Source organism: Lepisosteus platostomus, chromosome 2 (genome assembly GCF_059453375.1).
Source record: "Lepisosteus platostomus isolate fLepPlt1 chromosome 2, fLepPlt1.hap1, whole genome shotgun sequence".
NCBI classification, from domain to species: Eukaryota; Metazoa; Chordata; class Actinopteri; order Semionotiformes; family Lepisosteidae; genus Lepisosteus; species Lepisosteus platostomus.
Genome location: NC_142612.1, coordinates 67,139,264 through 67,158,720, shown reverse-complemented (window position 1 = coordinate 67,158,720; position 19,457 = coordinate 67,139,264). Strand labels below are relative to the sequence as shown.

The following is a 19,457-nucleotide window of genomic DNA, read 5'->3' as shown; positions in this document are numbered from 1 at the left end:
GCACGAGGCAACAAAACGTCCTGTGAGGTTGAAGTGGCCCTTTTACATTGTAAGCAAGCAGGCTTGTGAATACATCTCTTTTAATTCAATAGAATTGGATTAAATTGAATATTGCTCTCAACTTTGAGATTATTTTGCTAATAAATGGAATTTACTTGTTAACTCTGCAGCTAAGTCTGCAACATGCAGCTCACATTGGAACATTTCTGTGGTGAAATGCCTGTTGCACAACCTGTACTTATTTGCTAGTACACCGTATTACATTAGTCATTACAGTGACTAGTGAGAGGGAAGGGCAATTCACACGTACTTTTGCTCTTGTCTGTGGTGCGACCAGGCATTTGCAACACCATGGTGACTATCCAGTACTTTCACAAAGTTCACAATTTTGTGCTTAATTCCAAATGTGTAAAATGTTGTGATACTGTCAATTAATTTCATAACCAATCTGAGAAATTGGGACTGCTGTTCCCATTTCAAATAACTTTCCTTTTGTTCATAGTGAAAGTGAAAGTGTTTTCACTCGCGGGGGGGGGAGGCATTTTGTTTGTATCTTAGTGTAACCCTTATCTAGTGTTCAAAATGACTTGAGAACATTATGATCTACCTTAATAAAATTGTGTATAGTCTGAATTTGACTTTGTATTAACACAAATCACATCAGTGGTGTCTATATGGACTACAAATCTGCAGGCTGAGAAAACTTTAAAAATTAACATTAATTTGATAGGTTACTCTTTTTCTTTACTTCTGTATAGGCACTGTAGACTAGTACTCCAAGCCTTTGCAGAATTTATTTACAGGTTCTGACAGTTTTATTTGGTAAATGTTTCACTGAGGATTACTGGCTACAAATCTGACAGACCTTTTTACTTCTTTATGATGTTGTAAAATGTGTGATGAATAAACAACTGTAGCTTATTTAGTGATGGAGGCAAGGCAAAGGAGGAGATAAAAGCAAGCTGCAACAATGCCATGATTTGACACTACAGAACTTTACTTGAATTTGATCCAAGTTCATTGTCTATACAGGGTATTTACAAGATCTGGAGTTGGAAAACACACACAAAACACAAAATACAACTGAGGTATTAGCTAAAAGCATATATGTACTTCTAGTAAATATCGATCATGAAGAACGGTAAAGAGAGATGCAGTGTCATTTGTTTAAAAAAATTGTTTTATCACAACATGAGGTAGGAGGACAGTGTCTTGTTTCATGCAATGCAAGAACAATTGTTTCATCACACTGTATAATATTGGCAACACAGTAACATCATATGCAATGATTGTATAGACACTGTTTTGCTTTGTGTTTTGACAGCAATTAAAAAAATATTGTAAAGGTTTACAAAGCCATAATGAGTTAACATTTTTTACCTTTAGATTTTACTTTTTAGGTTTTGTTGTAGTTAATAAAGCCATCCAGCCTGATATTCATAAGCAGAGTTTTATCGATCCAAACCATAAAACTTCAAATCCTTGGAGATAATCTATAACTGATTCAATAGTTTGGTGACCTTTATAGAAATAAACTATTTCATTTTAAAAGCTTAACCAATAGAAAAATATTCAAATGGGAAAAGTTTCTTGCTCATATAGGAGACATTTGTATAGCCAGAAACATTATTAGCTGCTTGAAAAACAACCCGAGATAAATTGAATGCAAACATTTTAAAAACATTTCAGAGATCCACTTAATAGTTAATGGGCACCTTAAGGAGAGAAGTAAATTTAATCAGCACCATTGTGATAGTTAAATTGTAGTTTTACTTATGTGACTTTTAAATATTAATTCAATGTTTGTGAATCGACTGCAATAATTAAAGAACACTTTTTTTTCCTCCGAGTTAAAACTCTGCTTATTGATAAAGGCCTAATCTGGAGCAACTGTAGCAATATAGACGTATCACACACTTGCAGATATACAACATCACATCTATATTTTCTTAACACTGCTGCTGAAGGACCTGTGCTTTACTTGTTAGGCAGCAGTTATTCCAAAGCAATAGAGCTCTCTCTAGTCTCCAGTTCTGCTTTATTAAAAACTGCGCGTCAAAAGACCAACGACCGTCACAAAGTTTGTAGGTAAGCCTGGGGCGCCCCCTTGTGTACAAAAGGCGATTTGCACGATTCACCCAAAGTACTTGAACAATGCGTGAAAGCCAAAGCGGACACGGGGAAAACAACGAGTCGACAAAGTGAAAAGAAAAAAAAAACAAAATATATTGTCAGCTTCTGCAGAGGTAATTGTGACTAGATTTTAACATAATACTGATTCTACCTATGGTGCTGTAAACATCAACAGGAATAGAAGTCATTTATTATAATTTTGTTATCTGGAGATGTCTCTCAAGGGTGATTTACACCATTTACACTTACCAGAGTTTTTCATTTTGGGCTAACTAAACGTGAAAGGATTAGTGGCCTGTCTTCTTAGACAATGATTCAAGTTACTTGACAAAACAAACCCAGCAGACAGTCAACAAATCAATTCACAAGAGCACAAAACCTATCTGAGAATGCCTCTTGTTGTATGCCATGTTTCCAGCTTGTGCAATCCACCAGAATAAACAGAGTCCAAATGAACGTGTGAGATTTCAAGCCACTAAATGTCAACTGGACACCCAGGAAGTGCTTTGAGGAAAGGAAAGCATGATTTGTTGTAGGATTGACCCCTCCAGCACACTCTAACGAGAGTAAAGGAGTGGCAGACCAGTGCTGTTATAGTATACACTGATAAAGGCACTGTCCATCCACGCAAAAAAGTAGGCTATTTATTGTTTAAATTCCACATGGGAGGATTAATTCGGAAATGCTTTAGTAAAATTGCCAATGGACGTGAAGGCTTTTTAAAAACCAGTAATTGTGAGTTCATGTCAAAATTTACAAAAAACACTCACAAACTTCACCTGCTCATTTCGACTAAGTGAGCAAAGCAACCCATTAAGACTGGACTGTTTCACGCCGATTCGAATCATACTGCCAGAAGACGTCAGGAACTTGGCTTAAGCTTCAAGAGACATTTCTGAAAATGTTTGTGCCTTGTATTTTTTAAATGTTATTCTTCATTGTTTATCCATTCTGTATTTCCCCAAATACACAATGTGCGTTACCCAGCTTTTGTTAGAAAGCTGGATAGCACACTGGAACACAAGTTATTTTCTCACCATTTGAAGGTAAACAGAAACACAAGTAAACAAAATTATATTCCTGTGGGATGCATTAAAAAAAAATTGTATCTGAAGTATTTCAAGACAGAATTTCACATGCACCTTGCATTTCACATCTGAACAATTTGAAATATTTAGGGGACCCTCAACAATACATAATAAATTTGTTGTTAAGAAGTAGCAAAACACAATTCATTTTCTATCAGCTTTGTATCATAAGCTTAGCTCTGAGAAGAACATCATCCACTCTCCCTACACAAAACAAGCCTTTACATGTTTTTAAAAAATCTTATATAAAACCATTTTTGTTTTATGAAAACTTGTAATCTGTGGGCATTCTTTTCCCACATCTTTGCTGGTTCTATCTATATAACCTTCTGAAGATTATTTGCACTAATAGAGCTAATATATTAATAACTACTGTATGTACAAAGTTAATATAAATCTTTATTAGTTAATACATTAAATATGTCATGATATAATTAAAAACATTTTATATATGCAGCTATAGCACAGCATGCACTGCAAATTAACTATTGGATCTACAGAACATTTTAATTTGTGAAATTGTAATGGAGTTAATGTCTCCTAGTAAAAATAAACAACTGGTGTCTAGTGTTTGAGACAGATAATTTAATATACTGTGAAAAGAAAATATATATATATTTGTAACATCAAGATTTTCTATAAAGTTTTCTAAATTTAATCAACTGAAGAATAAGGGAATGTATGCTGTTCTATCATTTATTGCAGATGCATATCCAAGGTCATTTTGAAATGAGGCAGATATTTCAACAGCTGAATGAGAATGTGATATAAAAATATGTATACGCTTCAATTAGATCTTCCCTTCATTTGAAGTTAGAAAATCACTAGTCCGGTGAAGCAAAGGAAAGGCTGTGCAAATCCTTCGGCTAAAACCGTCTCACGACCCTCTCCAAAGTTATGCATATCAGCTCATGGAAAACAAAATTCTGCTTGTGAAAGAAGATGGGTGAGTAGCACTGGGATCTTAAACTCAATCCCCTGAGCAGACAGACTGTGGAAAAAAGTATCCCCAGCATTCTGCTGCCACAAAGGAACTCGGGGCTCCCCTCAATCAGAGCAAGGCACCAGTTCTGGCTTTTCTAACTGTGTGCTGCTTGTTTACTGAAGCAGAATAACTCTAAGTGAAGACAGAACCCATTTCACTTGTGACCTAAATTTTAAGACAAAACGAAAAATAAAAGGTGTTAAATAGACTTAAATTTTCAAATAGCAGCTAAAAGTCCAATAAATCATTCTATCAATTTGGCTTAGAAAGTGCCCTGCTCCCTGTATACATAATTAACCCACAACTGAGTGATTTGCTAGACTTTATTCAAACTATATGCAGTAGCATAATGGATCTTTAAAAACCAGCTAGCAAACTTTCACATAAAGATGATACCAGTTAACTGACAGTACCTTAAAGTTTACTGATCACCCTTTAAATGTGAAAATTAACGTTCTTATCCAAAGTTAAGCAGAGTAAAACTGATGGCCAGTAACTGATCATTTGGGAGTCTCAATTGCAAATGTACTCTCATTGTCCCAGTACACTGACCAGCAGCGCTTATTTTGAAACTTATTTTGATGTCCTATTTCTTATGAAATCAGCCCACCAACACACCCCCTGCCTAACCCAATCTCATGAGCACACCTGTCCACCAGAACTGTGTGAAAAGCAATTTCATGCTTTGCAAACTTTAGAAAATTCAAACAGCCTATACCCCTCTGTAAAAACCCTCAGATTTCACCGTACTCTCAATACATGCACAGCGATAATTCGTTTTCAACAGATAAGAGAGGGCTGGTGTTTGGGGAAAAAAAGGAGGAGGAAATGACATGCTAAGCCTACTTTGTTATTTAATTTAGTTTTGTACAGAATCAATTCATGCTTCTCAGCTTCTGTAACACTACTGTATCCAAATCCTCTGCTCTGCATTACTAAGATAACACCACCGCAATGGAACTCCACAATTTACACATGCTCCAGTAAATGGTTTGCTTTCACATGTTGTGAAATTGTATTTATTTTAATAATTATTCTTCTGCATTTTACACAAGAGTAATGCTGTGATGAACCAACTCACTTTTTTGTGTACATTAGCGTCCGGATGAGATAGGCAAGAGATTATACCTTCTTTGGCACACAGCCCTACAGTGCTTTAATATTATATTATGGGTCTCAAACTATGTTGTTGTGTCTATTTTTAAAGCAAATGCATGAATAGATTTATTAGCCTTGATCCAAGACAGAAATGCTAGCAGCTGTAACATGCTAAGAGTTTGAGTTCCTGGTAACTGAGAGGCAAAAAAATATGTATATACCAGATTTCTTATTTGGATTGAACTTTGTAGGTATGAAAAAAATCAGAGGTGTTTAATGCAAAGAAGTCAGTGAGCCTGAAAGGAATCGGCGTTGCAGCCTTTTGTGTATCTCTGTTACTAGAGGTCAATAGAAATGCTCTCTGCACAAGAATGTCTTTATGTTTTATGATATATACATACATAATTTGTTTTACATCTATAGTAAAAAAAACCTGTCCATGCTTCACAGTTTCTGATGAGGTTCAGCAATGTCTTGATGGTACGTTTCAGGAGATATCTGCAACCCTGCACCACTGCTTATTCTATGGCTCAGTATGGCAGGTAGTATAAATTGGACAACTGGTAAAATGCATCTGTAACTTTTCAATCAGTCCATTTAGTTAACCATGTAGAAGATGAAGTGACAATGTCGCCGGGGGTAGTTGGTCTTTTTCATGTGCCATACACACATTCACAGTTTCATATACAGATTCTCAGTTCACCGTTTCAAAAACAGGCAGGGCAGGTCAAGCAGCCACTTGTAGGTACAGTAAGCACCCAGAGACCGTTCGTCTGAGGAAGGAAACCCAGTTTGTGCTGTTTTAGGAGCCTCAAGCAGCCTTGGAGTAAAAACTTTTTAAATTAAAAACATTTTTTTTAGAAAAAAAAAGTTTAAATACTGTCAAGATATTTAAAAAAAAAATCATCCCTCACTCTGCTTGAAAAATATGAACGCTGGTAACAATATATATTAAATAACAACAAGCAAAACAAATCTAAAAAAAAACAACCTTTTAAGCTTCTCAGAGCAGTTCCGCATTCACATTTAAAAAAAAAATTAAAAGGTTCCTTTTTTCGTCCAAATTTGTGTTTTTGAAGTCGGTTTCCTGTCTCTCCCAGCGGGCCGTGTCTAGTTGTCAGCGGGGGTTACCTCGCTCCCGTCTGGGTGAGCCTCAGTGTCCTTGGAGACAGAGGAAGGGGGGCTCCCCGCAGCGCCAGACTCGGATATCTGCTGCTTCAGCTCCGAGATCATGCGCTCCAGCTTCTCCCGAGCCTCCCTCTCTCTTTGCAGCTCTTCCTGCAGCTCCTGCCGGTCGGCTTCCGCCTGATCCAGCCTCTGCCGCAGCTCTGACAGCTACCCAGACAAAGTGGGGGAGGGGGACGGAGGGTGTTTGTTAGTCACAGGCACTCAGACAAAATGCATTGCCAGACAGTCTGAGCCAGCGGCCAAAAACCCAATCAGGAGACAGCGATTCACTGTAACTTTTATACTGCAGAACAGGGACCATGGAAATTTCCAAGGCCAGAAGTCTCATAAAGTAGTGTGTGCCCATCTGTATAGACGCACACAAATGGTTGTTTTAGTGCCTGAACCTTGTGTACAGCATACATTTATTTTCTTACAGTCACACTAGCCAGTGATTTTCAGAGCAGAAACCCTGTTGATCAACCTGGTTGATGACAAATACTGAACAGCACGATGAATGTGTCTGTTATATCTGTCCAATAAAATGTCAGTCCACCTTCTCCAAAAACTTCTTTTGTGAATATGTTGCAATTATAAATGACCAATTTCTTTTGAGGCTTAACAGCATTATGCTTGTGTGAACTAGGAACTGATGTCTTCTAATAAACGTGGATGTGTTTGTTTCATCAGCAGTGTGACAGAGCATCTCGTCAGATCTCAGAAGCTAAGCAAAGCTGGCCCTGACCACTTCTGGGATTGGAGACATCTGAGGGACACCAGGTGTCTGATGGAGCAGTAGGTGACAGTCTTGCTTCTGTACAGAGGTCTCAAACCAATGCCACAACTATAGTGACTTGGGACACTGTGCTATCTTTTGGATGAGAGGTTAAATCAAATACTAAGGCATTAGAGATCCAATGGCACTTTTAAAAAACGTAGGAGTGTTATCTCTGGTGTTCTGGCTAAAGTCCATGCTGGGCTTTTAAGATCTGGCCACCCGAGAGCTCTCCCTTATTTCAATTTCTCTCTTTTCTACTTGGCCAGCTGTATGTGGGGCAGACACTTGTCACCTGGTTGAGGCTGCACTTCAGATTGTATGTAAGGTGCTCTGATAGCTTAAAAAAAAAATCACTATATTAATGCAAGGAATTATAATTACTGCTTTTAAAATGTAAATACATACACCATATAAAGTACACCTAATATATGATGATAAACCCATATTTTGTATACAAAAAGCCACAGGCAAATCAGGTTTTTTATTTGTGAAGGTATTGTAATACATCTGCATTTGCTGTAGAAAAGGAACAATATGCACCACTATTTTCAAATATACTTGGATAAAACTGAAACCATGTATACCCATTTTCAGAGATGAAATTCGAAATGTGACTGAGGAAAGTATTCACAGTAATGATTCAAATCTTTCACTCTACGACTGACTGCACAACTATTCTTTTTCTCTTTGAAGGAACTTGCAAATTCTGCAGTTGAATGGACCCTGTTTTAGGCTCTGCAGAAAGGGTGGTTACTCTGCATTTAAAGCATTCAGATCCACCTAAACAGGCCTACTAATCAGGCAGCTTTTCAATTCAGCTGAAAGAGAGGACTTTATTCCATGTTTTCATTAATCCACATGGATGTGATACTGTAATAAAGGAGCTACGTTTGACAAATGTAACAGAATGTGCTAAGGAATGTTACAAGAAAAAGTGATTCCAATATTTAACGGTTGTGTAAACTAACAGATGCATAATAAGCTAATTTTGCCATATTTCATAGGAATTAAACACCCTCCACTGGTATAAGGGCAGAAATCGAACGGCTCACTTTAGTCTTCAAGCAACAAGCCTATCACATCTACCTCAAATCATGAGATCAAAAAACTTTCAGTTTTATTTTTTTGCAGTTACACCACGTGCAGCTCTCAAGTCAGCGGATCTATTTCGATCCCCTGGCCTTAGCGCTTGTTATTGCTTCATTCCCGCACGCGGGGGTGTCCCGACAGTCTGGATAGACCAGTCCCCCCAGCCCCTCCCGTACCTGGGTTGTGTAACAGGCCTCCTGCTCCCCCTCGCCGCTGGGCCCACAGCTGCAGCTCTGCTGCCTCAGCTGCTCCAGCCTCTGCTCCAGCTCCCTCTGCTCCTGCCTCACCTCGCCCAGCCTCTGGGCGTGCTCGCTGTGCACCGCCTCCAGCTCGCTCTGCAGCTCGCAGCGCTCTGCGGACAGCTCCCGGAGCCTGGCCGCCTCGCCTCCCTGCAGGGCCCGCAGCTCCTGCCAAAAGCATGGAGGATCAGTTCCCTCCCCTGGGCACCCGCCTTCACACGCAGCTGCCAAGAACCGGGGGGGGTGGGCACTGCCGCTCGCCTCCTCAGGCGGCTCAGCGTTTCTGCACCGCACAAATTCGGACGGGAAAGAGCCATCTCTCAGCCTGCGCTGGAGGGATCTAGTCTGTGGGCGTTGGTAAAGATCAGCAAAAAAGGCATGATATCCGAACACTGGCACTGTCACTTGGTCTTCTTGAGTGAGTGACATCTGTTATCTGTACTTTTTTTATCATACGCATCCTTACTTTCACATTTCTGAACAGGCTTCAAAACTGTATATAGAAGTATTACTTGATTTCTACTCTTTCAGTGCCATTACGGATATTTTTGCTTTTTGAAGGGGGAGTTTAAGTTCAATTTGACACAAGAATGTTACTTTGAGACCAAAGAAACTAACATAACTACTCTTCTCAAGGAACACTGAAATGACTTTGGAAAACTGTGAGTCAATGTACCTTCCCTTAAGCCTAAAAAGGGTAAATCAACAAAGCTTAGTTACCATTTGTAGCTGCGTTTGCTTCTGCAATGTGGCATTGAGCTTCTCTTGCTGTTTAGTGTACATTTGCACAATTTCCACCACAATTTTGTCCTTGTCATCCTCCAAGCTCATGTCCTTAATGAAAGGCATGTAGGCGTTCTCGCGCCGGTCTGTTTCCATGGCAACAGCCAAGGGGCCATGCTCACTGACATGCTTGGATTTCACTTCATCTGCAGAACAGCTTGTAGTGCGAAGCTCTTTGTTGGGGAAAGAAGACAGAGAGAGAGAAGAAAAAGAAAAAAAAAGATAAATACGGGAACATGCAATGGTCTATGACTAATACTGATGGCACCGTGGGTGTCTTTCATACTGGAAATGCTTTCTGAACTAACATAAAATCTCACGCTCCTCTTAAAGGTCTTCCAGTCCCCGGGCTTGATCTGTTATGAGACATCACACCAAAGCAAATGAGAGTTTGTCAAGGGGTGTTTTTATCTCTGAGTCTTCTAATGAACCTGATATTTAAGATAGGTAAAAATGGGTTTTAAACCAACTTGATAGTGACTGATATAACTACACAAACACAAATAACAAAAAAAAAATGAAAGAAAATGATTCAATCTAAGAAAGGCAGCTGATAGAGGAAACTCAGTCTTCATGCAGTAAAAGTTAAACACCTAAACATTCAAAGCTAAAGAGATACATTTCATAAAAATATGAAAGATCAATGAAAATGTAATAAAATTACTAAAAAATAAAAGCTCTAGATGTGCATTATTTAACATGCTTCCTACTTTCAAGACATTTTTCTCAGTGAAAAGTACTTAGACTAGAAAGGCAAGTATTAATGAACAATATTCTGTCTTTGGGTGTTTGGCCCAGCAGACCACTTTCCAATCAACAGTGAAACATGACCCACCAGAGACAAGTGGAAGCTAAAGGGAAGTATATTAAAACAGAGAAGTGGAGGCACTTCCTTACACAAAGTGTGGCAGGAGTCTGGAAGAAGCTCCACATCCTTGATGTTGAGACCATTATGCCAGCTGGCGTCTTTCAGGAAATGGCCAGGTGAGATCCTTGGATCAGTTAGCTACTAGCAGCCTAATAAGCCACAGGGGCCGAACGGCCTCCTCTCGTTTGTAACCTTTCATTAGATTTCTGACTCAGGCTCGCTGGCTGTTTTGGTGAAAATGACAGAAGTGAGTCACCTCCCTTTTTTGCTGAGAGAGACCGTGACAAAGCCGATCACGCTGTGAAAAACCCGCGGAGGAGTAGCAGACGCGCTGAGAGCTGCAGTCTGGCTGCTCCGAGCCGCCCCCGCCGGAGAGACCGGACGTGTACAGGCACAGCTCCGTCAGCACAAGAGTGTTCCCAGACAACACTCCTCGACTTGTCGTTTTCCCAAAGTCACATTTCGATTAATTGTCCTCCACAACCAGCCACCCCAAAAGCTCATGTCCCTCTACCCCCCCCCGCCACCAAACCAATCCTTTAATGCTCTCTTTTAAGAAATACATTCCTTACTCTTGGAACAAACCCCTGGCAAACATGTAGTCTCTGTTGGAGGTGAAGATGTGCAAATGAGAAAAGGAGTCATTTCCTGGGGCCAGCGGGGACTCAGTGTTACAGCAGGGAATATGGATTTCGTAACACGCGCATGTATGCACAAGTGCACAGAACTCTTTTTCAGACATTTCCGGAAGAGAAACTGATTCACTGATCTACCTTCATTTATTAGGCTTCCAGCTGAGTAGTGGAAGTCTAGAGGGATTTTAATTATTTTTTCTTTTCACTTTTGAGCTTCTGTGTTCAAGAACTGGCTGCCAAGCAGCTTTATGCAAGACAGGTGTAACTGAATAGAGCAATCGTTTGAAAAGTGAAACACAAGCCAGAGGACACAAACAGAAACTTCAAGGAAATGATTTAGAACCGAGAACTGGTGGCACTTCTTTATCTAAAGGGTTGTGGGAGTATGGAACAAGCTACCCAGTGATGTTGTGGAAACCCACATCCTGGCGTCTTTCACGTTCCTGAGTAAACCATGAAGACTCCCGGGATGCCATTTTTCAAATTTCAGACTACCACTGTCTTATGAAACACTTCATCCAAGGCAGTAGGTTTCATCACACTAACACCTGCTTCAGGATGAACCTGATGTGTTAAGAGTGACACTTTGTACACCCCCAATGGGTCATCACCTGCTTGGTGAAACACCCTATACTGCTAAATGCTCTTCTTCAGAATCCATGAACTTCAAGCCTGGTAGGTATCTTTCTAGTTCCCACTTGGCGTACTTGAAGATTACCGTTCTGACTGCCACGTAAGCAGATAGAAACCTGCCTGGAAGGTTTAAAAAGGCATAGCAGGGTTCTAGTGACTGAATTATTGCTACCTGTATAAATTAAAGCAGACATACCAGACTAACTAGGTTTGCCACCTGTCACAAATCCAGTTATCCGCTTCTGTGTTCGCATGGAAGCAATTAACAAGCTGCAGTGCACAGTGATCTGGGGGCATTGTGTTCAGTCTGGGTTGCCTTACAAACATATCTGGGTTTCTTCCATGGAAAAAGGTGCCACAGCTTTATGACCTATGACCCTATGGTACACAAAAGTGCGATCAGCAGTCCTCCACTGACCTGTAGCTGCATGTGATCTGCTAGCTGTCCCCAGTGGCATTTCTTCTTCCGATAAGTGGGTCCTCCTTTGCGTCTCGGTGTAATGATGGCTCAGCAGGGTCGCTGGCGCGTCATGACTCTCCTCCTGATCTTTCCCAAATGCCTTGCCAGACTCCCGGCCATGCGTCAGCGAGTGAGGGAGGGAGACATTGGGGGCCACTACTTTATCGTACATATACAGGTAGTAGCTGGGATGTAAAAAGAGAATTGGAAAGATGAGGTTGTCTTATAATTCAGTGATTTCTGTTCTGCATCTGTATTTTGATCTGATATGATTAAATACAAAATAAAAACATGTTTACAAAACAAACAATCCTGGAGGATAACAAACAAGATCCGAGGTATTCTTTTTTGCTGTTGGGTTTGTTGTGATATCTAGAACTCAAAACACTTCTTTGAATATGAATCTGAAGTTTTATGATCAGCAAATGCAGATAATGAGAAAGAAACAGAAAAAAATACATAGACACTGAGTCTTTTACAACTTGTAAGAGATTCTATTTTTTAAAAATACTGACGCAATTAGCATATTACACAGCTAAAAGACAGAAAAGAAAAGGTCACAAAGTGCTACAATTTCTAGGACTTTATCCTTCAAGTAGGCAGCCTCTTTACTGAGAAGACTGGAAGAGCACTAAAACTAGAAAAACAGGTCAAACCTGCCATTGCGAGGTAGGTGTGATTTCAGAAATGCAAGTAGTCAAAAGATACAAATGAAATGAAATTGAGAAAACGATAAGTGAACGAAGGAACAGAGCTTTTCCCAATCTGTGCCGTCTGCAGTAAGTACATTTCATGGTCAGACAAGTATTAATTAATCCTGCCAAATCCAGCAGTCTAGCCGTGTTAGCTTGTCATTAAGTGATGACTGCCCTTACTTTTCAACTGCATTATCAATATAATCCTGCTAATTCTATCCTAATCTGTATTTGTTAAGATTACCTTCCACACACGAGCACACGCTTGCATTCAGGGAAATCAAATAAATGCTTATTCTTGGTTTAAAAATGAGGGGTGTATTATTTTCAAAATTGTCAATATAATATCATATTAACAAGAGTTAAATGAAGCAGTTGGTTACCTTTTATTGTTGGAAAAGAATTCAAAATAAGGGTACACTGAGCGGATTGGTCGGCGCAGTGGTTAGCACTGCTGCCTCGCAGAGCTGGGGCCCTGGGTTCAAGGGTGCTACAGTGTCTGCGTGGAGTTTGTAAGTTTGCGTGTGTTTCTGCCAGATACTCCAGTGTCCCTCCACGGTCCAAAGACATACTGGTGGGAACACTGGATTCTCTGAAAACTGGCTCTGGTGTGAGTGTGTCTGTGTCAGTGTCTACCTTGCAATAGACAGGCGCCCTGTCCAGGGTGTGCCCTGTCATGAGCCTGCTGCTTGCTGGGATAGACTCTGGCTCACCCAAGACCCTGAATTGGATGAAGTGGTTGGAAAATGGATGGATGGATACATTATGCTTACAAATGTCATGAAAATTGTAACTCAGTGTTACATGTAGCCAAGACCTTTATTTAAAAAGAGGCTGCCAAACTTCATAAGCCCTAAAGTGACGAATAGACCACTGAATTGTGGACAACAGCACTGAAAATGGTACCTTGGGTGAATGACAGCTGCATTGTCAGGGTCTTCTTTGATGTCTGGATACAGGTGATTAAAGACAATGGCTGGATGGGATTTCGCCTGTGAAAAAAGAACAGTTTATTCAAGTTTATTGCTTCCATTTAAGAAAGAGCAACTACAGTGTATGATGACCCAGTAAACGTAGTGATAAAATCTTAATGCTGCTGTCATTATTATTGTTACTAAATCGTTGCAGATTTCAGTTTAGTTACTCAATTACAACAGCGACAGCTAATTAATGAGAAAATAAAACCTGTTGGTCCGCGGAGTTGGTCCTCGCTGAAAAACACTGATTTAAAATAAGCAGGCTTGACATCCTGTGTGTTGCACTCTCTGCTATGACATGTGAAGTGGTGTGCTAGACGAACTGAAGGGGGAGTTATGCCTATCAGTGTCGTGTGGGGGGTGGACTGACTCATCAGGAGAGCTGTGGGGGTTGGAGGGTTACCTTTCTGACAGGGCTACTCTCAGACAATTTGCCCTGCAGGGTGCAGTGATCTGAGCCCGGCCTCTTCACTGGAAGATCTACAGATGGGTCCTTCTGAGGGAAAAAAAAGACAGAAAAGGTTTGAAATGCTTTAAGAAAATTAAAAGTTCTGTTTATTTGTCTTGGCCAGCCCAATGGGTTGTTAAACTCAAAAGAAAATATTCACCTGACCATCACAGGACAGACACACACACTCCCACCAGGGCTAATTTCCCCTGAAGCCAATTAACCTACAAGCATGTCTTTGGACTGTGGAAGGCAACCCACACAAACACAGGGAGAACATACATACTCCACACAGATAGCACCCCAGGTCCAGAAGTGAACCCAGGGCCACAGTGTTAGATACAGCAATGCTAACCACTGGGCCACAGTGTTACCGTGGTATTACTGGTATTCTTGGTATTACTGAAAACAACACTACTTTTCTCATTTTCCATGTTTATTTAAACATGAACATAAAGAAACCTATCATTGGCTTACTTAACTATAAAATCAAGCTTCAAGATGTTTACATGAAGTTATGAGAATATCTGGAACAGTAAAATCAGGAGCAATGCACAAGGACACATGGCTTAGATGTTGCTATATACATATATAAGAGAACATAAATAACAGCTCAAAATGTCTAATGCGGCTTGTATGAGGCTGCTTAGTCGCAATACTCTTGAAGGGCTGCCACAGTTCAAGTATCATCTGACCAAAATCTTGTTGTCTGATAGATAAAAAAACAACCACAGCACATGCTGCATAATTTCCTCTCATGTTTAGGCCTATATCACTACCTTCTAAATAACATTTCAAATGAGACAAAATCATTGTAACATTGTATCAACTTAAAACATCTGATGAATAACATTACAGAGATGTGATTATAACTACCTTTTTGTTATACATTATTATTTTAAAGTATTTCACAATTATGTTGTGTACAAAGCTTGTGTGTGAACTGAACAGCATTTCTGTGCATCCAAACTCTGACCCCTGCACCTCCTACTTGACAGTTACTCATCTTGCTCTTGACTTCTTGGCATTCTGTACCCTCCATGTACTGTTTGACCGCAGGATGACCACCCCACACAAATGCCACCATTTGATGCCAGATAACGCCAACAATTTAACCAAAGACTTCCTTTCCTATACAGTTAATTACTGCTTGTCTAGACCATTCCTTTCCTTTAACTGACTGAATATAACACGATACCTCAGTACTGAAACACACAAGTTGTCAACCTGCTGCGTATTCATGACATTCTAATCATGGTGTGTTCGCCTTTCAAAACACTTGCTCTTAATTGGTATCTGTATTGCTGTGACTTGGATTGTAAAACAAGGCAACATTTCCCACAGAAACGTTTGCTAATAAATTGCAGAAGCCTTTCCAAGGTCGCGCTGAAAACAATGATACACTGCATTAAAAAAAAGAGTTAACAAATAAAGCACATTCCTACAATTACAGGTCTCATGTAGGGGTTCCCACAGTTCCATGTGTCATGCTCTTTTTTCATCTGAACTTGCAGAATGTGATTCTGACACGATACGGCAGCAGAAATGGAGATAAACCTAGCTAGGACTATTCCAGACAAGACAAGATAGGGTTCCAACTATCTCCTGAACCACTGCACAGTACTATTTAAAACACAGGCTTGGAAACGTAGAGCAGGGTTAATGTACAGCTACTGCACATTAACGGTGACAAAGATCAAGACAACGTAAAAGGACAGGTGAAATTTATCCTCACTCCAGATGTAGAATGCAAGAATGTTTCGTCTTTTAAATGCATCAATATCTACCATATAATTTTCTCTGTAATGAGAAAAACAATGTTCTTTCCTCATTAACATTTAAGTCACTCTCAATTCTCAAACAAACTGGTTGAGCCCCTTATTGGATAAGGCCTGCCTATATCTATGTTAATCTGAGACTCCTCTAGGGGACTGATTATTATCTCCCACAGACGGCCCTTCTGTCATTGTAAACTGCAGAATGTAATCCTGGAGGTCTGAGCTCTGCTGGGGCATTTGAATACACACCTTCATCTGAGCGCTGCTCATAGTTCAACTCACATTACAGGCTTCCACACAACCTCACCATATAATTTGTGCTGATGGGTTCACATCTGCCTAATTTAAAGCTGGAATTTTCCAGAACAAAGTAAGCCCATGTTTTGTAAACTAATGTTGGTTAAACAGGTAACACAGGAAGTGAAGTATCTTGAATATCTCAGACCACTGAACAAGATTTTCCAGCCACGCAAAAGACAACCTCCTCTACTGGAAGAATTCAAGAACTGTAGTCTTTATATCTCGACAATAATATGTATTATATATATATATAATTATATTGGCAAAGGGCATTATACACAAAAGTGTTCTTCTAAACTTGGAAAAAAACATAGCAATAGATAATATATTTTAAATTGAATATGAGAGGACAACCATAGTGGAAATAATATTGTTTCTTTATCTCTTCTGAAAAAAACAAGACATAAACTGCGCACTAGGATAACACATCAAACTCACTAGAGAACACAAATAATGAAATACCTAATAAAAGGCAACATTAGAATAAACAATGTTCTTTAGATTGTGAGAAATGATAAGTCATTTATCCAGATGCCATAATAACATCAGAGCTACCGAGATTTAAAAAAAATGTTCAAACACCACTATACCAAAGAAAATAAGTCATGACTGAAACTCTGCTGCAGCTGTGGAGCACTGACTATTAAGTTAGGAGGGAATGAATTCCCATTAAGCTTTCATGTCCAATTCAAAACTCAGCAGGTATGATTGTAAGATTAAAGTTGATTTTTTAAGAATTTCCTCAGAATGTGTTTGTGAAACCTCTGCAGGCAAAAAAAACACCTAATTGTACATTGTTTTACATCACCTTCCAGGTCACTATGAAAGGAAAACATCACATTTTGATTCTAAGTTTGATCAAATCTGTGTGGCAAAAGTTCTTTTGTGCAGTGTAAGTTCTAAGTGATGATTTTGTTTTTTTTTCTCACGAGTTTCTATTTTTTTTCCCCTGTGCCTCTAAGATTTCTTTTGTGTGTGCGTGTGCGTGTTAACCAGGGCTGCTTGTTTCGTTCGGCAACATCCTGACAAGATCTTGCGGGGCCTCTTGCCAGTGCTCCTGTGAACCGAGCTTGTTCACGGTTTCTTGACAATGATTCATAATCCTGCTACAGCAAGTGCTCTCGCTCTCTCTCACACACGTGCTTCAGAAAACCCCTCTGACGAAGTTCCCGTCTTGGGCTTGATTTTCAGATTTTCAGCGGCTGGGGATCCTTCAACCAAACTTCAGACACCTGCCATCTCCACAGATCGCCGTCTCGGACCCTTCGTCCAGGGGCAGGAGACACATCTGCTCCAACCGTCAGCACAGTTTGTTTCATTCATTTATTTTCAAGTCAGGTAATTCTGCGTTGAAAGCAAATGCCTATCAAACATTTCAGTTAAAATGGGCCTCTATTAAATGAAGTTGACTTATTTTTCTGCATTGAAAAGCTTCTCCTAGAATCATTTTCAATTCCTGTGTTTTACACCAGGGGAGCCAGCATGCAATGGACTTTGTAAAACAGCACTGGCACATTTTAAAGGGGTGAACTACTGCACACCCCGTAGTACAAAGAGAATGTTGTCCACATTCAGCTCATGCACCTCACAGAAGAAATGCGGTACAAGGAATGCACGAACTATCCACGTTCCCTTCCAAACAGTAATATTGTCCAGCCTGCCTGAGTTTTGAGACACCACTCTGTTTTGAGTGCGGGTCAACAGCTTTGGCGGTAGAGAGGCTGAATCTCGACAACAGTGTCCCAACATTTTCCGAATAAATCACACCACAGTGTTTCTGCCACTCCACAAGCCATGATAAAAAAAAGTACATACGGGCAAAACACGCATTCGCCCAAATCTTAAACTTATGACAATGTGGATTAGCATTCCAGGCACTCAGTCAGCCTTGGCAGAGTTTGAACTCTAGCCCCCGACAGCACTGTTCTTAATCCATTGGCAGTCTAGTCCATACCCCCACCCCCCCTATTTACAAGGACTACATGAGGTCAATTGTATTCATGGCCTGTATCCACATTGCTGTGATGAAATGCCTACAGCTTAGAAGAACTGTGCAGCCTGCAGCAGGGGAACCAAATTCATTAGACATGATTTTTTTATCATTGTAATTAGTCAGGGGCCAGTGCAAGCAAAGGAAGTTGTGAATTTGTGAGAGGCATAAATCAAGGCCACATGTCTTTGATATAATGGTCAAGTCTGAATCTTGGACAGCGTTAGGTTGCTATACAGTTATATACAATGATGGATGCAGGTTACAGAGCTGCTCGATATCAGCCATGATTTAAAAATGCATCGAAGACAAGAAGGGCACAAAGATTCACTGTGCTTTACACTGAAACCATTGGCATTCCAGCCCCCTAACTGAGGGGTACCCATCTTTGTACTGCCGACGGAAGGAATGCCACAATCGCTTTGAGAAGAGAAGAGCTGGAGAGGACATTTTTCCAAGATGTAATCTGTTATAGACAGAAAATACTTAGATCTATCTCAATTATTATCCATTAATTAAGCAATTAGTTTGGCTTTGGCTTTGACCCTTTAAAGCATTATCAGAAAAAAATGTCTTTGTATCATCATAGGAAAAAAAATGTTAGTACAGAACGAGATGTTTTTCTAAAGAAAGCCTTATTGATAGTGTTGCGCTTGAATATTCTGATGCTTTCAATCTCACTGTAGAATAGCTTAATTCAGTTTGGAGTCTGGAGACTTCTTGTAACTGTGGGATGTTTGTCTAGCATTGATATAGCTGTTACCATGGAAAACAAAGGACAGGATTTCCTTTTCAAAAGATGAGTGGAAAATGAGCTTGATCATAATCGCCATCAACAGCAGTCCCAAGTGCAGTGAGGAGTGATGAAAAACAGTAACTTCTTTCACCACTGCCACCTACTGAGAGTGTATGTAGATATTGGGGATCCCAACAGTGTAGCTGGATATCACTGCGGTCACTTGCCCACTGGCTCAAACCCATATGCGAAAGCAGTTCTGGAGAGTGTAACATGAGCCTATTTTTGTAATTTTATCTCTCAGATGCAGACCTGACACTGACAGCTACCTCTTTTTGCATAGTCCTATCATAGACCTTTAGATTTGAAACAAAGGACAATCACCCCATTTCCCTCAACTTGCAATTTACTGTTCAGGTGCTTCTCTGTGATACATGGTCAAACCATCCAGGAAGAAACGACTGGAAGTTAAATTCTGATGAGACCACTGCAAAAGAGGTCAATACTGTGTTACTGGAGGCCTATTTTGATTATTTGTGCACAGCAAAAAACAAACATTATTTTCTGACATTAGAAA

The 19,457-nt window shown here is 40.0% G+C and overlaps 1 protein-coding gene across 6 annotated transcripts in view; it reads right to left on the bottom strand.

Moving 5' to 3' along the window:
* Positions 1-976: 976 nt before the first annotated feature.
* LOC148676851 (ski-like protein) overlaps positions 977-19,457 on the bottom strand; it is a 31,457-nt gene continuing 12,976 nt past the window's right edge. For 5 of the 6 annotated variants that reach the window (XM_088614388.1, XM_088614360.1, XM_088614380.1 and 2 more), the window contains exons 4-9: positions 14,032-14,124; positions 13,558-13,643; positions 11,915-12,141; positions 9,298-9,533; positions 8,515-8,745; positions 977-6,639 (exon numbers count right to left, since the gene is read on the bottom strand). In XM_088614388.1, coding sequence (XP_088470514.1) covers positions 6,415-6,639; positions 8,515-8,745; positions 9,298-9,533; positions 11,915-12,141; positions 13,558-13,643; positions 14,032-14,124 — 1,098 coding nt within the window. In that variant the 3' untranslated portion in view covers positions 977-6,414. The remainder of the gene's footprint in view (positions 6,640-8,514; positions 8,746-9,297; positions 9,534-11,914; positions 12,142-13,557; positions 13,644-14,031; positions 14,125-19,457) is intronic. The other variant, XM_088614403.1, reaches the window with a different exon arrangement.